Below are 25,833 nucleotides of genomic sequence, written 5' to 3'. Positions count from 1 at the left end.
CAAAATCGGTTTAGATTTGGATATAGCTCCAAATATATGTATCGCCCGATTTATCCTTATATAGCTGTAGTAACTGTAATTTTCAACCGATCTGCACAAAATTTGTCTCGGATTGGTTTGTTACTGATCTTAACATATCTTCAAGATTTCATCAAAATCGGTTCAGATTTTTGCTTACAACTTTATCCATGGGCCCTCACAGCTGCCACGACAACTATACATATGATAACACTCCAAAAAACACCCTTTTTCTAGTTCTAGAGCACTAGGTATGTCTTTCAATGGTTACTGGGAAAGAATAATTTAATACGATCTAAAGCATATGGCTGCCTATATATAAATCCGACTTTGCACAATTTTAATTTCTGCCACTCCAAAATTCACCCTATTGTTTTTAGAGTTTTTTTTTTATTCCGTCTTTACCCAATTTTCACTTACCTCCAATGTCCTTCTGTGCTGCCTACTGGGGCCACCCTTCTTCTTGGCCGGTCTTATGGCCATTTTATGTTTGGCCGCCGAATGTGATAGCCTCTGCCAATCGGATGAAAACAAATCCACTTCATCTTTGGGCTCCCCCAAAGAACTGTCACGATGCCGCAGAATATCCGAAGACATGGACAAACTGGACATGGTCGAAGATCTCGAATAACGCGAGTGCTCCTGTCTAATTTCAGTGGAAAGCGAATTATTGGCCGTGGATGTTGCCAATAGATCATCCCCATCTGCACTGTTCATGCTCAAGAGGCTGAGAGAGGATGCCTCACTTTGCTTTTCCATATGATGATGACTTTGTTTGATGCGTAACGATGTTGTGCCATTGCCAGAGCCGCCAGTACTGCCATTTGTTTTGGCCAAAACTCGACGCTGAGGCGAGGCAGGACTGCGTGGCAGACCAAGATCTTCATCGGAGGCATCGGGACGATTGCGTCGCTTGCGCAAGACATCGGCAAGTTCGGCCTGTTGGGAAACCGCAAGAAAAGAGAAAGAGACGACATTAATTTAAGCTTTAGGTGAAAATTGTTGATGGGAGATAATATATTTCTTTTGAAATTTTGGCTATGTGCTGGGGTTGTTTTTGTTTGTTTTTAATACCCAAGTTTTCCATCGAAATACAAAACGAGCTTTGAAACTGTTTCGACCACCTCCAGCGGCTCGCGTGTCTCCCGTTATGGGATTAATTTTCATTTTGAATGGATTTTGTTTAAAATCCAGAATCTTCATGCTGTTGTATTGTATTTAATCTCTTGTTATCTTTCGAGTTATTGTGAAAATTATAAATTATGGATGTTCATGCCTACAAAAAATTCAGGGTTATACGAAAATGGGCTATAGGAAAATCTGTAGTGTTTTTTAAGCAAAGAACAAAGAAGTTAAGACTACCAACACAATATAAAAAAATTTATATGTAGACAAAATTTCAAAAAACAAGATAAACTAAAATTTCCTATTAATTGTTAAATTTTGATAAAAATTTTTCATAGAAAAGAAATTTTGATAAAAATTCCTTCTCTATAAAAAAAATGTGAAAAGAAATTTTGAAAAAAATTTCCCTTAAATATAAAAAAAATTTAACATTTTCAGTATATATATTATGTTATCTAAATTTCCCCTAAAAATTAAATTTAAAAAAAAAATTTCCATTGTAGGAAATTTTGACAAAATTTTCCATCGAAAACAAAAATTTTATAAAAGTTGCCATGGAAACAAAAATTTGATAAAAAAAAACTTCGGCGGTAAGAAATAAGTCCCCAATGCTATAAAGCCGCAAACGGAATATAAAATAAAGACCCAAAAATGGGGCTTTATTTCATAAAAAAACCCAAACTTAAATGAAATAAGACTCCAAAATTTGGGGCATTTTTTCATAGGAAATAAAGCCCCAATTTTAAAATGAATTAACACCGCCATTGATGGTCACAGTAAATTTATCTTTTACTGCCTGCATGAAAAAACTCCTCAAATTTAGCAAAACGAAATAAATTCCCAAAAATTAGGTTTAGGACTTTGTTTCATTTCCAAATTTGGGGTTTTGTTTCATATGAAATAAAGCCCTAATTTTCAAAATGAAATAAAATCCCAAACAAAAAGACATAAAGCCCCAAATATCGTTGTTTTTGTTTCATGTACAAATGTTTGGGGCCTTATTTCACTTTCTGTTTGGGGCCTTATTTCATACCGCCAAAAATTCACATGGAAATAAATTTTTGACACAATAACCTTAAAGAAATGTCGACATATTTTCCCATAGGAAGGATATTTTTACAAAATGTTGTGAAAATATTTTATTGAAATGAAGTTTCCTAAATTTTTGTTTATTTAGCATACTTTAGGCATTTATTTGGGCTTACATGTATTGAATGACTCGTTTATGTGGCAAACGAGTCGTTTAGCCCTTATAAAATGTTAAGGAAATACGAGTCGTTTTCAGAACACTATAAAGGGCGAATGAGTCGCTTGCTCAAAACAGCTTTGGTCTGAAAATAGTATAAAACTCAATTTGTGTTTGTTTGGCTAAATAATTTTTTGATATCGGAAGGGGGCGGACCCTCCCCCTTATGTCAAAAACACCACCCAAAATCAAAACAGTACCGATCGGGTCAAAATGGGTATCAAATTAAAGGTATTGGAGAGTAGAATACGAATATGGTATTAAAATTTGAGTCTAAGTACCCAAAGGGTCGCCCCAACCCCAAAACTCTAAACAGACATATTGACGTTCATGTCAATATGGGGCTAAAATGAAAGGTATTCGGGAGTACATTACGAATCTGGCGTACAAAATCAGATCGAAGTGAAGGGGGTCATCCCACCCCCCAAAAGCGCCGCAAATGGGGATATGACCCATAGTGACTATATGGGAATCGGTTTGTTTGTTTGTCCCGTAGAATCAAAAACGGCTAAACCGATTTTCTTAAAATTTTCACAGATTGTGTAGGTTTATCAGGAAGGAAACATAGGCTACATAATTTTTAGATATCGGAAGGGGCGGATATCCCCATTACCTCAAAAACGCCGCCCAAAATCAAAAGTTTGGCGATAGGCACAATATGGGTATCAAATGAAAGGTATTGGAGATCAGAAAACGAATATGGTATTAAAATTAGGATCCATGTACCCAGCGGGCCACCCCAACCCCAAAGCTCCTTTTAACAGATATATTCGACGCTCATTTTAATATGGTATTTAGTACCATATTAAAGAGTATTTTGCAGTAGATTACAAATGTGGCATAAAAAATTAGGTCCAAGCAATGGGAGGTCTCCGCACCCCCAAATAGGCATATTAGCCGATCATGGCTATGTGGGAATCAAATGAAACCTATTTGGGAGTAGATTACGAATATGATATTAAAATTTGCTTTCAACTCTAGTTGGCGATTTTCTACCAAAAAAAGTGTTTGGGGGTACGCCTTAAAGCACCCCCTTAACGGAACTTCATATTCGACTATGGCAATATGGAGCTCAAATCAACGGTATTTGGGAGTAAAAAAGGAATTTGATATCTATTGTATTTTCAGGACAAAGCGCCGGTGGGCGCCCCATCCCCAAAAATACCCTCCAAACGGTTTATATATACCGACCATGGTAATATGGGCTCAAGTTAAAGGGATTTGGAAATGGAGCACGAATTTAGTATCCATTTGTGAGACGAAATGTCTGAGGTGCCTAAGTGAGTCTGTAAAGGACTGCTACTCTAACCTAACCTAACCTACAGTCACCAAAAACAAAACATGGTTTTTATTGCTGGGGTTGGGTGCTTCAAAATTTCCTATAGTAATGAAATTTTGACAAAATTTCCTATAGTAATGAAATTTTGACAAAATTTCCTATAGTAATGAAATTTTGACAAAATTTCCTATAGTAATGAAATTTTGACAAAATTCCCTACAGAAATGAAACTTTGACAAAAATTTCCTATAGAAATGAAATTTTGAAAAAATTTCCTATAAAAATGAAATTTTGACAAAGTTTTCTATAGAAAAGAAATTCAGACAAAACTTCCTATAGACAAAATTCCCAAAAAAAATGAAATTTTGACAAAATTTCCTATAGAAATGAATTTTTGATCAAACTTCCTGTAGAAATTAAATTTTGAAAAATTTCCTATGGAAAATGAAATTTTGACAAAATTTCCTATAGAAATGAAACTGAGACAAAATTTCCTATGGAAATGAAATTTTGACAAAATTTCCCATAGAAATAAAATTTTGACAAAATTTCTTATAGAAATGAAATTTTGACAAAATTTCCTATAGTAATGAAATTTTGACAAAATTCCCTATAGAAATGAATTTTTGATCAAACTTCCTGTAGAAATTAAATTTTGAAAAAATTTCCTATAGAAATGAAATTTTGACAAAATTTCCTATGGAAATAAAATTTTGACAAAATTTCCTATGAAAATAAAATTTTGACAAAATTTCCTATGAAAATAAAATTTTGACAAAATTTCCTATGAAAATAAAATTTTGACAAAATTTCCTATGGAAATAAAATTTTGACAAAATTTCCTATAGAAATAGAATTTTGACAAAATTTCCCATAGAAAGTAGATATTGCCAAAATATCCTAAAGAAATGAAATTTTAACAAAATTTTTTTATAGAAATGAAATTTTGAAAATTTCCTTAAAAAATAAATTTTGGTGAAAAATCCTTAAAATTAAAATATTGACGAAATTAAAAGAAAAGAATTAAAATTTTCTTAAAAAAGCTAATTTTTACAACATTTTCTATTAAACAAAATTTAAACAACAAAAAAATTGTTATCACATATAAAATTTTCAGGAAAAAAAAATGTCAAATGAAATGTTGAAAAAAATTTCTATAAAATGAAATATTGACAAAATTTCCCAGAAATATTTTTATGAAATTTCCTTAAAAAGTGATATTTTAATAAAAATTTTTTTTACGAAATAAAATTTCCTCAGAAAAGCTAATTTTTACAAAATAATTAAAAAAAATTATAACAAATTTTCTACAGAATCTATTTCCAGACAATTTAACCAACAGTTACTAAAAAAATCATATCAAACCCAAATTATGAAATTTTTTGGAATAAAAACAATGTTTTTGTACAATTTTCTATGAAATTCCTATTTTAAACAAATTTTAAAAAACTAATGTTTTTCCTTTAAAACGAAATTTGATGTTGCACGGACTTTGTTTATGAATCACATTTACATATTATGCTAGTCATTCTTTGTTTTCTATTTTTTTTTATTGTTTTTTTAAGTTTTTTTTATTTTATGATTTTCACTTATTTGACCACTTATAATTCAAGACGCCTTCACATTATTCAAATTATTGGTTTCGTTTTTTATTAAAACCTTTCTTTTTCATACTTTTCTATTATAAACTGGATATGAGATAAACCATTTATTCATTCTCAATTAAAATACTTGTAAACATTTTATGTAGGAAACTTTTAATTTTCTAATAAAATTTCTATATTCTTAAATTTTTATTGATTTTTGTAACGAAGCAATGCCACTAAACAGCATGCAACGAACACACAACACTCATAGAAAATGTTAAACACTCTTCCAAGTTTATTGAAATTCCATAGAAATTTTAATTGTCTTAACTTTGCCGGCCAAGGTATTGAATATCACTGCATTTCCGTTTAAGGCCAGTCTTACCGTGAAAGATAATTTCAAAGGATTATTGGAAAGGGCGGTTGCAACATTGCCTGCAACCATTTTTTCGATTTTAAAGCAAAAAAGTGCCTAGAAAAAAATGTGTTTAAACAAAAAACGTCGGTACGGAATTTGATCGCTTGATTGAGTATCCATGAAAATTGTTCTGGGAGTTCTGGGTTACCAGAGCGCAGCACCCTTGAGGTGTGTGTGCTTACGTAGACCGACAATGTGAAACTGAAACTTAAGAAGGCACCCTCTCCTCTCAACGGTCCGTAAAAGGGCAGGCCTCAGTTATAGTAGCCATTCAATAGATAGGCCACCACACCACACCACCATTCATATCAGCTATAACTCAGCCAACAACAACAATAATCATATCTTGTTTTTGTTTGTGGCCTGCATCACAAAAGGCAGATATGCAGCACACAAACAAGCAGCAGGCAGGCAGGCAAATGTCTAGGAACACACAACCAACTATGCAACCAAGCAACCTATCTAACCAGCGCGCCGTCCAACCAAACAAACTAGACAAACAAAAATCGTTTCAAACATTTGATTTTCGTCAATATGTTGTTGTTGTTTTTTCTTGGCAAAGTCTGGCAAGACGGACAGACTTAAGGTTGAATGGTTCTTTGCTTTCTTCTGCTTACATGCATAGGAAATGTTGTTGTTGTTGTTTTGTTATTTCTAAACAAATGATGGAGAAAACTAATGGAAAACAGAAGTGAAAAGAAAACTAAAAACAACAAGAACAACCAACTATATCTGTTCTATGTCAAACCTAAGCTGCAAGGCAATAATGGTATAGGACAGAGCTCTATTGCATCTAAAAGAACAACAAATCTAAACCAGGCAAAAGCCGACCATAAGAAATAGCTACAGCCAAAATTGCTGTAAAGGATGTAAGCAAAAGAGAGCAAAAATCATCATAATAGGAAGGTGCCAAGCAGGTGTTAATGGTATACGTAACAGCAGGATGAGTGGATGAATTAAATTTTGGCGCCTTTGCCAAAAAGAAAAATTTTGTCAAAATATTATTTCTATAGTTAAATTTGTCAATAATGTTGGGCAAATAGCAAATTTTATCAATAATTTTAATATATTTAGTTTAAAAACTTAATAGCAATTCTTTATTCCATACAATTTTTTTTTGTAATTTTATTTCCCAAGAAAAGTTTTTTATAAAACATTTGTTAAAATTTAATTTTTATAGGAACATTTGTTAAAATTTTATTTTAACATTTATTAACATTTATTTTATTTTTTATTATTGAAACATTTATTAGAATATTATTTTATGAATAACAAAAAAAAGTTTCATAAATATGGAAATATAGAATAATATTGCCATATTTATGAAACTTTATTTAAGCAAATTTTAAGCAAACTGGAACCAATTTTTTTGCAGAACATTTAATCAAAATTTAAATTTTTTTTGCATAAACTATCAACATTTTGTGATGTCTAACAATTTTTTCTTTATTTTTCTAAAAATTTTTTTCTGTAGGAAAAATTGTCACAAAAGTCCTACAAAATAATTTTAAGAAAATATTTTTTGTTTTGAAAATCTTTAGACAAAATTTATTTGTAAACAAATTTTTGTCAAAAAAAATAAAAATTGTATAAAAGTTTTATATTTGTAAAAAGGCTTGAAGAAATTTTATTTCGCTTAAATATGTGTTTCAACTTTTGTTTCTATAGAAAATTTGGTCAAAATTTTATTTTCGTTTTTATTTTAAATTTTGTATTATAAAAAAAATTATTTTTATAAAAAAAATTTTATAAAAAATTTATTGTAACAAAATATTTCAATTTTATAAAAAAATTATTTGCATAAAAAAGTTAATTTTTATAACTAAATTTATTTATAAAAAAAAATTGTTATTATAAAAGCTTTTTTTAACTTTTAATTTTTATATAAAAAATTAGTTTTGATAAAAATTTTGTTGTATGAAAAAAAATTATTAAAAAAAGTTTTATTTTTATAAAAAAAATTAATTTATCTGTGTTTGCGCTCTTTCATTCGAGATATTCAAAATTCAATACTTTCTATTCAAAGAATGGCAAAGAACTTATAAAAGCTACATATGCAAGTGTGTGTTGTTCTCAAGATACACAAGGAATCTGATGTCTATTAAAATTTAGTTTAATAAAAAATTTGTCTTGCAAACAAATTTATTTAATTAAAATTGTAATTAAAAAAAATAAATAAATTTTTATAAAAAATTAATTTTTATAAAAAATTAATTTTTATAAAAACAAATTTTTATAAAAAATAAAATTTTTGATTGATTTTGATTTTTTTATAATTTTTTTTTTTTTATAAAACATAAATTTGATAAAAAAAATTCATTAAAAAAAAATATTATGAAATATGTATTAAAAAATTCAATTTTTATAAAAATAAATTTTTAATAAAACATTTTTATAAATAAAAAATATTTTTTTATGCTAAAGAAGTCAAATCGGAAGAGCTATACCATGTTATAGACTGACTCCTTCTCGGCACAGTTGTTGGAATCTGCACAGTTGTTGAAAGTCGTAACAGAACACCGCATGCAAAATTTCAGCCAAATCGGACAAAATTGCGGCTTGAAAGGACTCAAGAAGTCAAATCGGGTGATCGGGTTACTTGGAGCTATATTATGTTATAGACCGATTCTGACCATACTTGGCACAGTTGTTAGAAGTTGTAACGGAACATTATGTGCCAAATTTCAGCCAAATCGGACAAAAATTGCGGCTTCAAGGGGCTCAAGAAGTCAAATCGGGAGATCGGTTTATATGGGAGCTATATCTGGTTATAAACCGATTTGGACCGTACTGGGGACAGTTGTGGGAAGTTATAACAGAACACTACATGCTCAACTTCAGCAAAATCTGACTAAAAATGCGGCTTCCAAGGACTCACGACGTCAAATCGGGAGATCGGGAGCTGTATCAGGTTATTCACCGATTCGGACCATACATGACACCGTTGTGGGAAGTTATAACAGAACACTACATGCTAAATTTCAGCTAGATCGGACAAAAATTGCGGCTTCCAGGGGCTCAAGAAGTCAAATCAGAAGATCGGTTTATATGGGAGCTATATTTAAATCTGAACCGATATGGCCCATTTGCAATCCCCAGCGACCTACATCAATATTAAGTATCTGTGCAAAATTTTAAGCGGATAGTTTTACGCGTTTGACCACTATCGTGGTTTTGAGAGATGGACAGGCATCGCTAGATAGACTCAGAACGTCGAGACGATCAGAAGCATTTAGTATTTCGGTGTTAGAAATGGAATGACCAGATTAGCATATTTTTATAAAAAATTTTATTTACATTAACAAAATATAATTTTATAAAAAAAAAATCTGCAAATGCAAACATTCTATTAAGAAACAGAGGCTAATTTCTCACATATGAATGAGTGCAGTCCGATTTAAAATTAAGTTCAATGATAAGGGAGCTTCTTATATCCGAGACCAAACGGCGTGACGCAGTGCGACATTTTTTTGGGAAGAAGTTTTTACATGGCACAGTACCTGCTGATCTCTGCGTAACGATGGTCTCCATAAAAAATTTTGTCGTAAAAAAAATATTTTTTTTTAAATTGTATTCCTATAAAAAATATTATTATGAAATATGTCAGAATTTATTTTTTATGTAAAATTTTGGCAAAATTTTATTTTTATGGAAAATTTTATTAAAATTTTATTTCTATGGAAAATTTTATTAAAATTTTATTTCTATGGACAATTTTATTAAAATTTTATTTCTATGGAAAATTTGAATTTTTAGAAAATTTTGTTTAAATGTTTTTCGAAAATTTTGTTTAGTTTTTTTTTAAATTTTGTTTAAATTTTTTCAGATAATTTTGTTAAAATTTTTTTTTGAAAATTTTGTTTAAATTATTTTAGTTTATTTTTGTTAAAAACATTTTTTTAGAAAATTTTGTTTAAATTTTTTTTAGAAAATTTTGTTTGTTTTTTTGATTTTTTTATTAAACATTTTTGTAAAAACGTTGTTTTTACAAATTTTTATTGATTTTAAAATTTTTTGAGAAAATTTTGTTTAGAAAATTTTACTTAAATTTTTTTTTTAATTTTTATTAAAAAATTTTGTAAAATCTTTGTTTTTACAAATTTTTATTAATTTCAAATTTTATTACTATTTATTTCAGACAATTTTAGATTCATAAAATTTTTTTTATTTTTTTAGAAAATTTTGTTAAAATGTTTTTTTTTAGAAAAAATTTTGTTAAAATTAAAAAAAAAATGGTTTAAAAATTTTTTTTTTTTTTTGAAAATTTTGTTTAAATTTTTCTAGAAAATGTTGTTTTGTTTTTTTTTTGTTAAAAAATTTTGTAAAAACTTTGTTTCTATAAATTTTAATTAATTTCAAATTTTATTACTATTTATTTAAGACAATTTTTAAAAATAGTTCCAAAATAGTTTTTACAGATTTTTTTTAATTTATATTTGTTATATATTTTTAAGAAATTCTTAAATATCTGATTTTTGTAGAATTTCGTTCGTTTTTAAATTTTTTTTTTTGGAAAATTTTAAATTTTATTTTTTAAGAAACTTATTTCAAGACATTGATATTAAGCAAATTTCGTCAAAATTGTACTTTAAAAAAAATATTTCTATGGAAATTGTTTTCAATTTTTTTCTTTTAAATGTTTTTATTTTTAATATAATTACTTAAAGATTTTGTAAATTTTTTTAAATTTAAATTTCTTTGAATTTTTATTTTTTCTAATTTCGAAAAATACAGCATTTTCTTCATACGACTTCATGCATGCTTAATCCTGAACGCACACATGCATGCTTCTTTCGCATCCATTTCACTACAGCTCAACTAGCGCAGGCGCTGCACTCCTGCTGCTTTCTTGGCTGCCTGTTAACTATGTAGGGTATGTGAGAGGTAAACAACCGTGAAATAGGAAAGGAACATTTCAAGGGTACTAAGTTCGAGATAAAGATAGACAACAGAACCATGTAAATATTGGATTTGGCAGCAGGCAGGCAGTTTAGTACACCAAAGAAGCATTATTAGCTCTCGTCTCATACTAATCTCTAGGAAAATAACAACAATCATAAAAAAAAATATCGTAGGTATAGGAAAATGGTAAATGCCTATATAAAGACAGCATACTCGTACATATATATGTTGCCATATGCATTTTCACTTTATGGTTACAGCGTGGGGCTATAGGGAACAACAGCTTGTTAATCAATAGGGGCGAGGTCAGCATGATGTAAGACTTAAGAAGAAAATCTTAACTAAAGGTTTTGAAAAGAACTGGTCTTAGGGTTCGATGGTAAATGGAGACATTTTTAGAAGTCGCCATAATGCATGGGCTTAATAGAATTCCGTTAAAAGAGGGGTGATCTTTAAGTTGAGGTGTCACAAGAATGTTTGGAAAATGTTTATGAAAAAGAAATTTAAAGAATGTTTCTATAGAAAAAACACGAAAAATACGAAATATTTACATACTTAAAAAAAACATTCAACAAATTTGTAATGGAAGCAGAGAACGGTCTGCAGCCGGACAATATCCGATTGTACAAATTTGCTATAAATAAAATTTTCTACAAATTTGCCAGTTTTTTGAAATTTTCTATAAACTTTCGATAACAATAAAATCTTGTCTATCTGCCTATAACAAAATCATATTTTGATAATATTTATTTTTTTAAAATCGATTTTGTTTATTTTTTTTAAAAATTATCAAATTTTCAATTTAGTTTTTTTCTTCTATTTTGTTTTCCAGAACTTCTAAACCTTTCCTCATATATTCATATAAGAACTGTTGCTATCTCTTCTCTCTATGCCCTAAGGTAATCTTATCGTACATAAAGAAAAACTAAGCAAACAGCCCCAAATACGTCCATGTAAGCCAGATTATCTAAAGAAAACATCATAAAGAAAAAATGCTTCTTAGGACATATCCATATCCTAAAGAGCGAACTTCATGGCGGGCGCAACAACACTAATCTACACTGACATACAAAAGTATACATACAAGCAAGAGTGGACAAGCGAAAGCGTACTTCTTGTAACCATTCAAGCAACATGCATGCCTTGTTGCTTAAATGTGGTTGTTTGTATTATTCTTATTTTCTTAGTTATCTTTCGATTTTTGTGTCACATGTGTTAAGAGTTGATGCGGCCATTGTCACAAGAAAATCAGTTATCTTTGGTATAACATACACACACACATATATGGATATACATATGTATTTATATATCATATAGTCCTCAATATCTTACATCAAATCAATGTGATTTAAAGAATGAATGACTCTGTGAAGGCATGAATAGCATGTGCCACATGTTTTCTGTTTTCTCAGCTTCTTTGTCTCTTTTCATGAGTTTTCCATGGTTAGGGAAAAATCCATTTTTTTGAATTGCATTTCCTATCTTGAGCATAGAAGAACAGGCTGACAGACAGTCAGACACACAGATGAAAATGACAACGTCTTTGGTGTATTTTTAGTTGTACAACCAACACCCTCTAAATTAAAAGCATGGCTGTCGATTTCCTGACCATCGCAGAACTACTCAGTCTAGATGGCTGGCTGGCAGGCAACCCAACTTACTAACCGACTGTCGTCTTTACCTTCAGACATTTCCGTAAGGAAGCAAAATGTTCTCTGTTTTATTTTTATGGGCGATCATATTATTTTACAAGTATTTCAAGTGTCTCATTATAGAGAGAAAGAGGGATTTTGATAAAAGATTTCTTCTCGCACACACAGACACACAGTGTTTTTTTTTGTGTATTTCCCTCCTTCTTTCAGCTTAGCACATATCCCCTGCTCGCCACTACATTACCACTTCTTCCCTTATGAAACACTCGAATGCAATCAATAAGGTGCTGTTTTGTAAATGACGAGGCCATGCCAGCCATATACACGCAGAAAATCAATGAATATGTAAAACAAATTAATACGGAAAATCTAAGAAGGGATAATTAAGGCTGCATACATTAATTCATAGCAAGAACACAACTACGAAAGAAGAATTTTTTATGTCCTTATTTCTTGTTGTTAAGCAAGAATATATATTAAATTTTAACTAAATGCTAAGTTCGGCCGGACCGAATCTTGGGGACCCACCACCATGGCTTTTGCTAAAATATGGGAGCTATATCTGGTTATTGACCGATTTGAAACGTACTTAGCACAGTTGTTGAGGGTTATAACAGAACACTACTTGCGAAATTTCGTCAAAATCGGATGAAAATTGAGGCTTCCAGGGGCTCAAGAAGTCAAATCGGGAGATCGGTTTATATGGGAGCTTTATCAGGTTACAGACCGTACTTGACCGTACTTGTTGAAAGTCATGGCAGAACACTACATGCGAAATTTCAGCCAAATCGCATGACAATTGCGGCTTCCAGGGGCTTAAGAAGTCAAATCGGGAGATCGGCTTATATCGGGACGGACGGACGGACGAACGGACGTGGCTAGTTCGACTCAGAATGACGAGATGATCAAGAATATATACACAATGGGGTTATAGATCAATATTTCGAGGTGTTACAAACGGATTTAGGTGTTCTATAGAAAAATTTGTCAACATTTTATTTCTATAGAAATTTTTGTCAAAATTTTATTTCCATAGAAAATTTTTTCAAAAATTTATTTCTGTAGAATATTGTGTTAAAGTCCAATTTCTACAGAAAATTTCGCCAAAATTTTTTTTTATAGAAATTTTTTTAAAAATTTTATTTTTATAGAAAACTAGCCGAACCTGGCCCGCCCCGCTGCGCCTTCTTAATTCTCTCATGACTTTTTAAGGAGGGGATACTTCGCCCTGAATGTGGATATCGAATTCGTGCCACTGTAGCTCATGTCCGATTATGATGCTGAACGATATCGAATTCCTGTCCGCCCATGACGCTGAACGCCTGCATTCGAATCCTGGCGAGAAAATCGGAAAAAAATTAAAGCGAAGGTTATCCCCTCTTAAAGCTGGCGACATTTGCGGGGTATCATGCCATGCATGATCAGTAAAAATTTTCCCCAAAGAGGTGCGGCACGCCATTCGGACTCCGCTATAAAAAAAGGTCCCTTATCATTGAGTTTAAACTTAAAACGGAAAGCACTCATTGATGTATAAGACGTCTGTCCCTGCTTGGTTTCTGGGCAAATTTTGTCTTACTCCCAAATGCCTTTCTTTTGAGTCCTAAATTACCGTATTTGTAAATATTTCTGGTTTAGGGGGCGATGGCCACCCAAACACTCAAATATAAGCTTCGTGCTCTACTTTCAAATACCTTTTATTTTAGGCCCTTATTGGCATGATCGGTAAATAAGTTCTTTTTAGGGTAGGGATGGAACCTCAGATATTTCGACTTAAATATGGATGCCAAATTCGTGCTCCACTCCCAAATCCCTTTAATTTGAGCCCCATATTGCCGTGGCAGGTAAGTATGAACAGTGGGGAGGGTATTTTGGGGTTGGGGCGGCCACCGGCCCTTTGCCCTGAAAAAAGATATCAACTTTGTTTTTTACTACCATAGTCGAAAATGAAGTTCAGTTTAGGGATTGTATTGGGGCACACACACAAACACTTGGCTCCAAAATTAGATATCAGATTTGTTTGCTACTCTCAAATAACTCTGATTTGAGTCCCATATTGCTATAATGGGTCAATTAACCTATTCAACGTATTTTTAGGAGGAAAAGCGCCACCTATACAGCCATGGTAGGCTGATATGCCTATTTGAGGTGGTGCGACCTCCCATTACTTGGATCCAATTTTTTATGTCATATTTATAATCTCTTTCCGAATACTTTTCATTTGAGTCTCATATTGACATGAACGTCCAATATATCTGTTTGGAGGAGGTTTTGAGGTTGGGGATGCCCGCTGGGTACTTGGACCTATATTTTCATACGACATTCGTATTCTAGTCTCCAATGCCTTTCATTTGATACCTATATTGTGCTTTTCGGTCCACTTTTGGTTTTGGGTGGCGTTATTGGGGTAAGGGGGAGGTCTCTCCCATTCAATATCTAACAATTATATAGCCCATATTTCCTTCCACAAAAACCTACATAATCTGTAAAACTTTTAAGAAAATCGGTTCAGCCGCTTTTGATTCTACGGAACAAACAAACAAACCGAGTCCCATACGGTCATAATGGGTCTTATGCCCATTTAAGGCGTTTTTGGGGGGGGTGAAGTGATTCTCTATACCAGATGCCAGATTCGTAATCTACTCCCGAAAACCTTTCATTTGAGCCCCATATTGACATGAACGTCCAATATGTCTGTTTGGGGGAGATTTTGGGTTAGGGCGCCCCCCATCGTCCTTCCGTCGATCTGTCGAAAGCACGCTAACTTTCGAAGGAGTGAAGCTAGCTGCTTGAAATTTTGCACAAATACGTCTTATTAATGTAGGTCGGTTGGGATTGTAAATGGGTCATATCGGTTCATGTTTTGATATAGCTGCCATATAAATCGATCTTGGGTATTGATTTTCGAACTTATCGAGGGCGCAATTCTTATCGGATTTTGAGTGAAGTTTTAAACATATCGTTTTGGTATGACTTCCAACAACTGTGCCAATCATGGTCCAAATATGTCTATAACCTGATATAGTCGCCATATAAACCGATCGTGGGTCTTGACGTCTTGAGCGTCTAGAGGGCGCAATTCATATCAGATTTGGCTAAAATTTTGCACATATCGTTTTGGTATGACTTCCAAAAACTGTGCCAACTATGGTTCAAATCTGTTTATAACCTCATATAGCCGCCATATATACCGATCTCCCGATTAGACTTCTTGAGCTTCTAGAGGGCGCAATTCTTATCCAATTTGGCTGAAATTTTGCATGTGGTGTTTTGTTGTGACTTCCAATAACTATGTTAAGTATGCTCTAAATCAGTCCATAACCCGATATAGCTGCCAAATAAACCAATCTCCCGATTAGATTTCTTGATCCTCTAGGGTGCGCAGTTGTTATCCAATTGGGTTGAAATATTGGAAATGTCCTTCTGGTATGAATTCCAACAACTGTGGTAAGTATGATTCAAATCGATTCATAACCTGATATAGCTGTCATATAAACCAGTCTCCCGATTGGATTTCTTGAGCTTCTAGAGGGCGCAATTCTTATCCCATTTGGCTGAAATTTTGCATGAGGTGTTTTGTTATTACTTCCACCATCTTTGTTAAGTATTGTCTAGATCAGTCCATAACCTGATATAGCTGCCATATCCCGATTTTTATAAAAAAATTTTGTCAGAATGTTTTTTTTTTGGAAAAATTTCTCTCAGTGCATCAAAAATTTTAAAACTCATTTAGTAATTGAGTGTTATATCCCCATCCCCAAAGAATTTCATAAGTCAACCTACACCACACAATTGTGTCTTTTCTTTCGACAAATTGTATCTTGGGTTCTTCCACCCCCAATCTTTCACTTCCACTTCCATTCTCTACCAAAAGCAAAACTCTATTCTCGGTGTTGAAATATCTAATGGGGAATTTAATTATGCGCCGTCAAAATAAATTGAAATTAAACATGAATTCATTTACCACCAAAAATAAAACTGAGATATCTAATCTCTTCGGAAGATACTCGTATGCACCATCGAAGTGCAGCAGAAGCAAAGTTTTATGGCTTTTTGAACTGCAAAGAAAGTTCATAGGCCATATGCGTTAATTTCATGAGTAAATTGTAGAAATGTTTGAAAAGATAGGAGGGGAATTCCATAAAGAACTCCCATATAGCACAGTTTTTGTATAAACTTCCTGTAAAAGTTCATTGGACTTGAAATTAAGTAAATAAAAGTGTTTATTTCCAGTATATGAGTCTAAGATCTTATAGCCTTGAAAGGAAATATCTACTTTTAGCTGAGGTGTTGTGGACATTTAGGGGAGTATAAAAAATAAATTAAAAAAAAACTAAATAAACAAAGGGAATTGGCTAACGTTAATATTGGGAATGAATTAAAAAAATTTTATTTAAATTGCAAAATTTCGTATAGAATTAAAATTTTGAAAAATGCCATAACAAAATTTAAATATTAAAAAAACTAAAAAAAAATCCATAAAAAAATTTAAGAAAAAGTTATTTAGAAAAAATTTTAATAAAAATTTTTAGAGAATTAGGGTAAGGGGGAAAATCCTCCCCCTTACCCTAATTTTCAGAAACGCCAGATCTCGGTGATGGTTGGTGCGATTTAACCAAAATTTTGTGTGCTCTCTTATAGTAACCTAAAAACAAAAAAATTTGTTTCCAAAATTCGGATGGGGTACCTAGAGGGGCCGACCCACACCCAAAACCTACCAAATATATATTAAGACCAATCACGATAGTGGAGAAACATAATTTTTTTTTAGGAATATCCTCCCCCTTACCCTGATTTTCAGAAACGCCAGATCTCAATGATGGTTGGTGCTATTTAAGCAAAATTTTGTGTGCTCTCCTATATTGTAGTAAACTAAAAATAAAAAATTCGATATCTTAATTTCGGATGGGGTACCTAGGGGGGCCGCCCCTCCCCAAAATCCTACCAAATATATATTTAGACCAATCACGACTCAACTGTAAGGAATTTAGGACAAGAAAACGCATCTGATATTGAATTGTCGGACCAAGAATTAGGGGGACCAACCCAACGCCCTAAATCAGACATATTGGGTTGCCCAAAAAGTAATTGCGGATTTTTTAAAAGAAAGTAAATGCATTTTTAATAAAACTTAGAATGAATTTTAATCAAATATACTTTTTTACCCTTTTTTTCTAAAGCAAGCTAAAAGTAACATCTGATAACTGACAGAAGGAAGAATGCAATTGCAGAGTCACAAGCTGTGAAAAAATTTGTCAACGCCGACTATATGAAAAATCCGCAATTACTTTTTGGGCAACCCAATATTTATCGACCATGGCAATATGGGACTCGAGGTATTTGCGAGTAGAATATTAATCTGATATCCACATGTGGGACCAAGTTTCTGGGGATCCACCCCTTCCCCAAAAAACCCCCCAAAACAGGACTTATTTACTGACTATGGCAATATGGGGCTTACATAAAAGTTATTTGAGTGTACAATACGAATCTGATAACCAAATGTGGGACCAAGTGTTTGGGGGGCCGCCCCTCCCAAAAACACCTCCAAAAGAGAAAAAATTTACGACGAATATGAGGCTCAAATGAAAGGTCTTTCGAAGTAAAACGCGAATCTGATATAAATATTTGGGAAAAAGTGTCCCACCCCCATAACACCACCCATATAGGACGTATTTGCTGAGCATTTCAATATGGGACCGTAATAAGAGGTATTTTAGAGTAGAACACGAGTCTGATATATATTTCAGGGCCAAGTCACTGAACGGCCGCCCCATCCCCCAAAACACTCCCCAAAGTGCTCATGTTTGAAATATGGGGCTCAAATGAAAGGTATTTGGGAGTAGACCGCGAATCTGCCTAGAGGACGTCCCACCCCCATAACCACCACCAAATGGGACGGATTTCCTCATCATGACAATGTGGGTCTTAAAGGAAGTGGATCTCGATATTGATAGTTTTTAGGGTCCATACCCCAAACCGGACATATTTGGTGACTTTTGCAATAAGGGCTTAAATGAAAGGTATTTGAGATTAGAAAACGAATTTGATACACACTTTTGAGGCCAATGTCAATATGGGGTTCAAATAAATCATATTTAAGAGTAAAGAACGATGCTAATAAATTTTCAGGGCCAAGTGTTTGGGGGACCACCCCACTCCCCAAAACACTCCTAAATCGAGCATATTTACCGACCACGTCAATGTGGGCCTCAAATAAAGGTATTTGAGAATAGAAAACGAATCTGATATCCAAATGTGGGCCATGTATTTGGAGCACAGCCCCTTTTTTAAAACGACCTCCCAAAGTGTAAAAATTTTGGGGCCAATTGTTTAAGGACGCCTCATCTCATAAACTCCCCTTGAACCAATGGCAACATGGGGATTAAATAAATGGTATTTGAGCAAGATGCTGATATTTTTTCAGGGCCAAGTGTCCAGGGGACCACCTCACCCCCGAAAACAATAAAGGGCTGAATGACAATATAGGGCTGAAATAAAGACTTTTGAGAATAGAGTATATCAAACACTCTAGACCCTAATGACTGTAAACCCTCCAAGCGGGTTCATAGACCAATAAAGATCATATAGGATTTATATAGAGGCATTTATATTCTTATACTGTTAGTCAAGCGATATACATATACTATTTTCGTAGCTTGGTATTTCACTAAAGGCTCTTTAATTGTCGAAAATACATATTCAAAGAATAATTTTGTTCCATATAAAGTAAAAGAATGCGCAGCGGATCGGGCCCGGTTCAGCTAGTTTTATATAAAAATATTTTTTTTAATTATTTTTATACCAAAAAAAATTATTTTAGTTATTTTTGATACAAACGATATACAAAATTTTCTTTAAAAAAAAAAAATTCACAAAGTTTTTAAAAATAATGGCAAAATTTTTCTATAAAAACATAAAAAAATTTTTTTTAAAAAAAATATTCCCGCCTTTTATTTGGTTTTTTTTTAACTATGAAGTGAACCATTTCCCATAGAAATTTTTTTTTAAATAAAATCTGAAAAAAATATTTTTACAATTTTTTTTTTTGCATTTTTTAAATATTTTTTCCTAATGTCAAAATGCCTTTGCAATCAAATAAAAGTGATTGGCATGTTGTCTTATGGCAAATTTATTTCAATATTTCGCAATTAGGTATCTTTGAACTTTATCGGACAAGAGACAACAAGATATGAATCTTTAAGAAATCATCATTAATCATTTATTTATGCATTCATTCATTCATCCATTCGCTCACTTTGGTTTTGTTGTGGCATGTTAAGGCTGGCTTTGTCGTCGATGTGTTATTGTGGCTGAGTGGCAACTAAAGTCATCACAACATGTTTGCAACGTGACGTGACACAGCAAAAACCCACGACGACGGCCACCAACATCAGACCATTATGCATTGTGGTTGTTGCCGCGATGTCTGTCTGTTTGTCTGCTATTTACGTTGTTAAACATGGACTGTGTTTTTTAGCTGTGCCACAAAAATTGGGTCACTTATCTCGTGATAATGATTTGTTGCATAAATTTATGCCATGCCATCCGGGATGGCAGCCAGCTTCGGCTTCTAATACAAATAGCCCACAAAATGGGCCATAGACTAGAATGCAACTTTTATAGGCGTATGAGAAAAAGTTTAATTTCTTATCCCAGCAAAGATAAATATACTCTCTGATATAAAATTATGAAGGTGTTGCTAGAAGCTCATAAATTTAATGAAATCGTTGAACAGTTGGAAGACATATTTTACATAGGGTGTGGGAAGGTGTGCCTTAAGTGGGAAATTTCAACATTTAATTCGATTGCAGTTTGATATGAAAACAATTCTCCCATAATAAAAAGAAAACTTTCGAGTTAATTCTATAAAAAACAAGTAAAAGCATGCTCGTCCGGGCCGAATCTTATATACCCCCCCACCATGGATCGCATTTGTCGAGTTCTTTTTTTGCTCTGCTATTAGAGCGATATCAAGATATGGTCCGGTTTGGACCACAATTAAGTTATATGTTGTAGACCTGTGTAAAATGTCAGCCAATTCGAATAAGAATTGCGCCCTTTGGGGGCTCAAGAAGTAAAATAGAGAGATTGATTTATATGGGAGTTGTATCAGGCTATAGACCGATTCAGAGCATATTTGACACATCTACAACATATGTGTCAAATATGGTCTGAGTCGTGGGAGGAGTCGTTGTACAAGGCAAATCGGATAATAATTGCGACCTCTAGAGGCTCAAGAAATCAAGATCCCAGATCGGTTTATATTGCAGCTATATCAGGTTATTGACCTATTTAAACCATACTTAACACAGTAGTAGAAAGTCATAATAAAACACCTCATGCAAAATTTCATTCAAATCGCATAAGAATTGTGCCCTCTAGAGCCTAAAGGACTCAAGACCCAAGATCGGTTTATATAGCAGCTATATCAGGTTATGGACCGATTTAAACCATACTTGGACCGATTTAAACCATTTCATTCAAATCGGATAAGAATTGTAACCTCTAGAGGCTCAAGAACTCAAGACCCAAGATCGGTTTATGAAGCAGCTATATCAGGTTATGGACCGATTTTAACCATACTTGGTATGGTTGTTGGAAGTCATAGGAAAACACATCGTGCAAAATTTCATTCCAATCAGGTATGAATTGTGCCCTCTAGACGCTCAAGAAGTCAAGACCCAAGATCGGTCTTGCAGCTATATCAAAACATGGACCGATATGGCCCATTTACAATCTCAGAAGTCAAGATACGAGATCGGTTTAGATGGGAGATATATTATGTTATGAAATGATTTTAAACATACTTAGCACAGTTGTTGGAAGTCAAAACAAAACACCTCATGGAAAATTTCAGAGAAATCGGATAAAAGGATCCAGAATTCAAAATCCGGGATCGGGTTATATGGCATCTATATAAAAATCCCACCCAATCCCATAAAATAAAATAATAAAAAAATAAAATAAAGAAAAATAAAATAAAAAAGAAAAAAAAATGAAACAAAATAAAATAAAAAAAAAATAAAATAAAATAAAAAAATAAAATAAAATAAAATAAAATAAAATAAAACAAAATAAAATAAAATAAAATAAAATAAAATAAAATAAAATAAAGTAAAATAAAATAACATAAAACAAAATAAAATAAAATAAAATAAAATAAAAAATAAAATAAAATAAAATAAAAAAAAAAATAAAATAAAATAAAACAAAATAAAATAAAATAAAATAAAATAAAATAAAATAAAATAAAATAAAATAAAATAAAATAAAATAAAATAAAATAAAATAAAATAAAATAAAATAAAATAAAATAAAATAAAATAAAATAAAATAAAATAAAATAAAATAAAATAAAATAAAATAAAATAAAATAAAATAAAATAAAATAAAATAAAATAAAATAAAATAAAATAAAATAAAATAAAATAAAATAAAATAAAATAAAATAAAATAAAATAAAATAAAATAAAGAAAAATAAAATAAAATAAAATAAAGAAAAAAAATAAAATAAAATAAAATAAAATAAAATAAAATAAAATAAAGAAAAATAAAATAAAATAGAAAAAAAAATAAAATGAAATAAAATAAAATAAAATAAAATAAAATAAAATAAAATAAAATAAAATAAAATAATAAAAATAAAATAAAATAAAATAAAACCAAATAAAAAAATAAAATAATGTAAAATAAAATAGTTCTTATATAAAAATCAATTTGTGTTCCTTTGTTGTTGGTTTCCGTATAGACCTAAAAACTGCTGAACCGATTACCTTGAAGTTTTCACAGATTGTGAATTTGATATCGGAAGGGGAGCGGACCCTCCCCCTTACCCCAAAAGTACTACCCAAAATAAAAGTGGACCGATCGGGACAATATTTGACTCAAATAAAAGGAATTCAGGAGTAGAGCACAAATTTCATATTAAAATTTGGGTGCAAGTAACTGGAGGGCCACATCAGCCCCAAAACCCTCTAAGATAGGTTTAATGGACGATTATGACAATATGGGACTCAAATGAAAGGTATTCGGCAGAAGATTACAAATATGGTCAGGAAGGAAAAATAGGTTTCATAATTTATTGATATCGGAAGGGGGAGGACCTCCCCCGTTTCCAAAAACCACCACCCAAAATCAAAAGTAGACCTATCGGGACAATATGGTTACCATATGAAAGGTGTTGAAAAGTATAATACGAAAATGGTATTAAAATTTGAGTCTAAGTACCCATGGGTCTCAATTGAAAGGTATTTGGGAGTAGATTACGAATATGACATTAAAATGCGCGTTCAAGTCTAGGTGGCACTTTTCCTCCTAAAAATACGTCAAAAAGGTTAATTGACCCATTATGACTATACGGGACTCAAATTACTCAAAAGGTAATTGAGAGTAGAAAACGCATTTAATATCCAATTTTGGAGCCAAGTGTTTGGGAATACGCCCTAAAGCAACACACTAAACTCAATTTCATTTCCGACTATGATAATATGGGGCTCCAATTAATAGGAATTGGTAGTGGAGCCCGAATTTGATATCCATATTTTAGTCGAAATGTCTGAGGTGCCATCCCTCCCCTTAAAAGCACTTTTCATTACCCTAATTTTCAGAAACACCAAATCTAGGAGATTGGTAATGCGATTCGTTGGAAATTTTTTGCAATCTTACAGTGACCAAAAAGAAAACATGGTTTCTATGGTTGGGGTCGGGTGCCTTAAGGGCCGCTTTAAACCCGCCAAATTGATATATAGACCAATCACGACAATATAGAGCTCAAAAGAATGGTGTTTGAGAGAAAAAAGGAATTTGATATCCAATTCAAGAGCCATATTGTTGGGGAGCAGCCCCACCCCAAAATACCTTTCTAATCGGACGTTTTTACCGACCATGGCAATGTGTGACTTATATAAAAGCTATTTGGGAGTAGAGTACGAAATTGATAATCATTTTCGGGACAAAGATCATGGGGTTCGCCCCACCCTCAAATAAAACTTATTTACCGATCATGCTAATCATGGGGCTCATATAAAATGTATTTGAAAATAGAGCACGAAGCTTGTATTTAAGTGTCCCGGTTAGGCTACCGCCTACCGCCCACCGTAGCGCAGAGGTTAGCATGTCCGCCTATGACGCTGAACGCCTGGGTTCGAATCCTGGCGAGACAATAGGAAAATAATTTTCGGCGGTGGTTTTCCCCTCCTAATGCTGGCAACATTTGAGAGGTACTATGCCATGTAAAAATTCTCTCCAAAGAAGTGTCGCACTGCGGCACGCCGTTCGGACTCGGCTATAAAAAGGAGTCTCCTTATCTTTGAGCTTAAACTTGAATCGGACCGCACTCATTGATGTGTGAGAAATTTGTCCTTGTTCCTTAGTGGAATGTTCATGTTCAAAATTTGCAATTTTACCGTTGCACTTGGCTCTCTGGTTTTTCTACACATGTTTGATATTTTCCATTTTCCAAATTTCCTACGATTATAGTCTACTTAATTTTCACTTCCTTTCATAAAATGTTGTTAATCTCACTCTAGCACTCTAATTAGCACCTGCCTGAGTTTTGGAAAAACATGCCATTCTTAAATCAATTTGCCCACCCATGCATTGCAAACAAAAAGCAAAAAAAGAAAATTAAGCTGAAATAGGTAGCAAAACAAAGAGCGCCCTTTCACTTTCATTGGCAACGATGAAAGTTGACACTACCTGTCTATGGGTGGGAATTTTTGTTTTTTTTCTCCTAATTTTATCACTCAAGTGTCATGGAAAACAAAAATTGAGATAATTTTCCCGAGCTTAAGTAATGACACTCTATGATATGGTAAAGTTGTTACTCTGCCAGAGGAACTAAGTGAAATGGTAAGTGTTTAGGGGGCACAATGTTTATGAGTGGTATCATAACTAATCCCTTTTTAATGCTGACTGTAATCAGATGAAATTACCACAGTTGAAAAAAAAATTTTAAACACCACAAATTGATGTCAATTGTGGTCATAATTATAGCCGGTTTAACACAAAATGTGTTTTTAGCCAAAAACTACTGCAATGTTGGGGTAGAGAGGTACATTGGAGAGAGGTACATTGCCTCATGAAAAGCCTTTGTCGTTAGATTTAATGTTTCGGTTTCACTTGGCATGAAGAGAAAAAGTTGTTGCCTTATAGCAGAATTATTTTGAAACTTTTATATGCCTTCATGCTAAAGTTAAGATACCATGAGCTAGGTAATGTTGCTTCAACCGCATAGGTCATGTTTACTTAGAAGCCCCCTTTTCCCCATACTGTTTGAGGTGTTTTTAGAGCATTTAAATAACATAAGGGCCAGCTGTGTGTGTTGTGTTTTGCTAGAGAGGTAACAGAAAATGACAAAAAGATTTACATATGATGGCACACTGCTAAGTCTTGATGACCATATGAACGCCATGCCACCTCTCTCTGTGGGACATCAACATCATCAGCGTCAATTTGAAAAGACATCTGTTTCTGTCCAAAAAAAACCGCACATGTATTTAGGGGATGTCATTTTTATGACCAAGCCATCATAAAAATCCATCACTTAACATATTTTTATAAAACGTTTATTATTTTTTATACCTGAAGAGCATTTAAATCCTAAAATGAATATTAAACAGCTACAAAAGCCATACTAAATGGGATAAATTGAAAAATGTCCAACATTTGTTGGGAAAAAGGGACACAAATTAGGAATTTTATGTTGCGGTTGTTGACAATTTGTATGGTTTGGGAGATTATCGATGTGCATGTAAATGACATCTACCTAATTAGGAGGGTTTTTGTTAAAAGACAAAAAAACAGAAAATTGAAAAATAAGAAAATTTGATTTTTTTTACATATTTTTGAGATATTTTTTTTATAAAAAACTAGCTGAAGCCTTTAGTGAAATATCATGCTACGAAAATATATATGTATATCGCTTGACTAACAGTATAAGAATATAAATGCCTTTATCTGAATCCCATATGATCTTTGTTGGTCTATGAATTCGCTTGGAGGGTTTAGAGTCATTAGGGTTTAGAGTGTTTGATATACTCTATTCTCAAAAGTCTTTATTTCAGCCGTATATTGTCCGATTTGGGGGTTTTTCGGGGGTGAGATGGTCCCCTAGACACTTGGCCCTGAAAACATATCAGCATTGTGCTCAAATACCATTTATTTAAACCCCATATTGCCATTGGTCCAAGGGGAGTTTATGAGATGAGGCGTCTTCAAACACTTGGCCCCAAAATTTGTTCTCTTTGGGAGGTGTTTTGGAAAGGGGGCTGTGCCACAAATACATGGTCCCATAGTTGGATATCAGATTCGTTTTCTATTCTCAAATACCTTTATTTGCGGCCCACATTGACGTGGTAGGTAAATATGCTCGATTTAGAAGTGTTTTGGGGAGTGGGGTGGTTACCCCCAAACACTTAGCCCTGAAAATATATCAGCATTGTTCTCTACTCTTAAATATTATTTATTTGAACCCCATATTGGCATTAGCCTCAAAATTGGATATTGGAATTTGTTTTCTAATCTCAAATACCTTGCATTGCAAAAGTCAGCAAATATTGGGTTGCCCAAAAAGTAATTGCGGATTTTTTAAAAGAAAGTAAATGCA

The 25,833-nt window shown here is 32.5% G+C and overlaps 1 protein-coding gene across 3 annotated transcripts in view; it reads right to left on the bottom strand.

The window, feature by feature from the left end:
* LOC106081237 (serine-rich adhesin for platelets) overlaps positions 1-25,833 on the bottom strand; it is a 199,105-nt gene that overhangs the window by 9,953 nt on the left and 163,319 nt on the right. For all 3 annotated transcript variants that reach the window (XM_059370370.1, XM_059370368.1, XM_059370369.1), the window contains exon 5: positions 439-957. In XM_059370370.1, the coding sequence (XP_059226353.1) occupies positions 439-957 (519 nt within the window). The remainder of the gene's footprint in view (positions 1-438; positions 958-25,833) is intronic.

The sequence above is a fragment of the Stomoxys calcitrans genome, chromosome 5 (genome assembly GCF_963082655.1).
Source record: "Stomoxys calcitrans chromosome 5, idStoCalc2.1, whole genome shotgun sequence".
Lineage (NCBI taxonomy): Eukaryota > Metazoa > Arthropoda > Insecta > Diptera > Muscidae > Stomoxys > Stomoxys calcitrans.
This window is presented reverse-complemented; position numbering and strand designations above follow the sequence as displayed.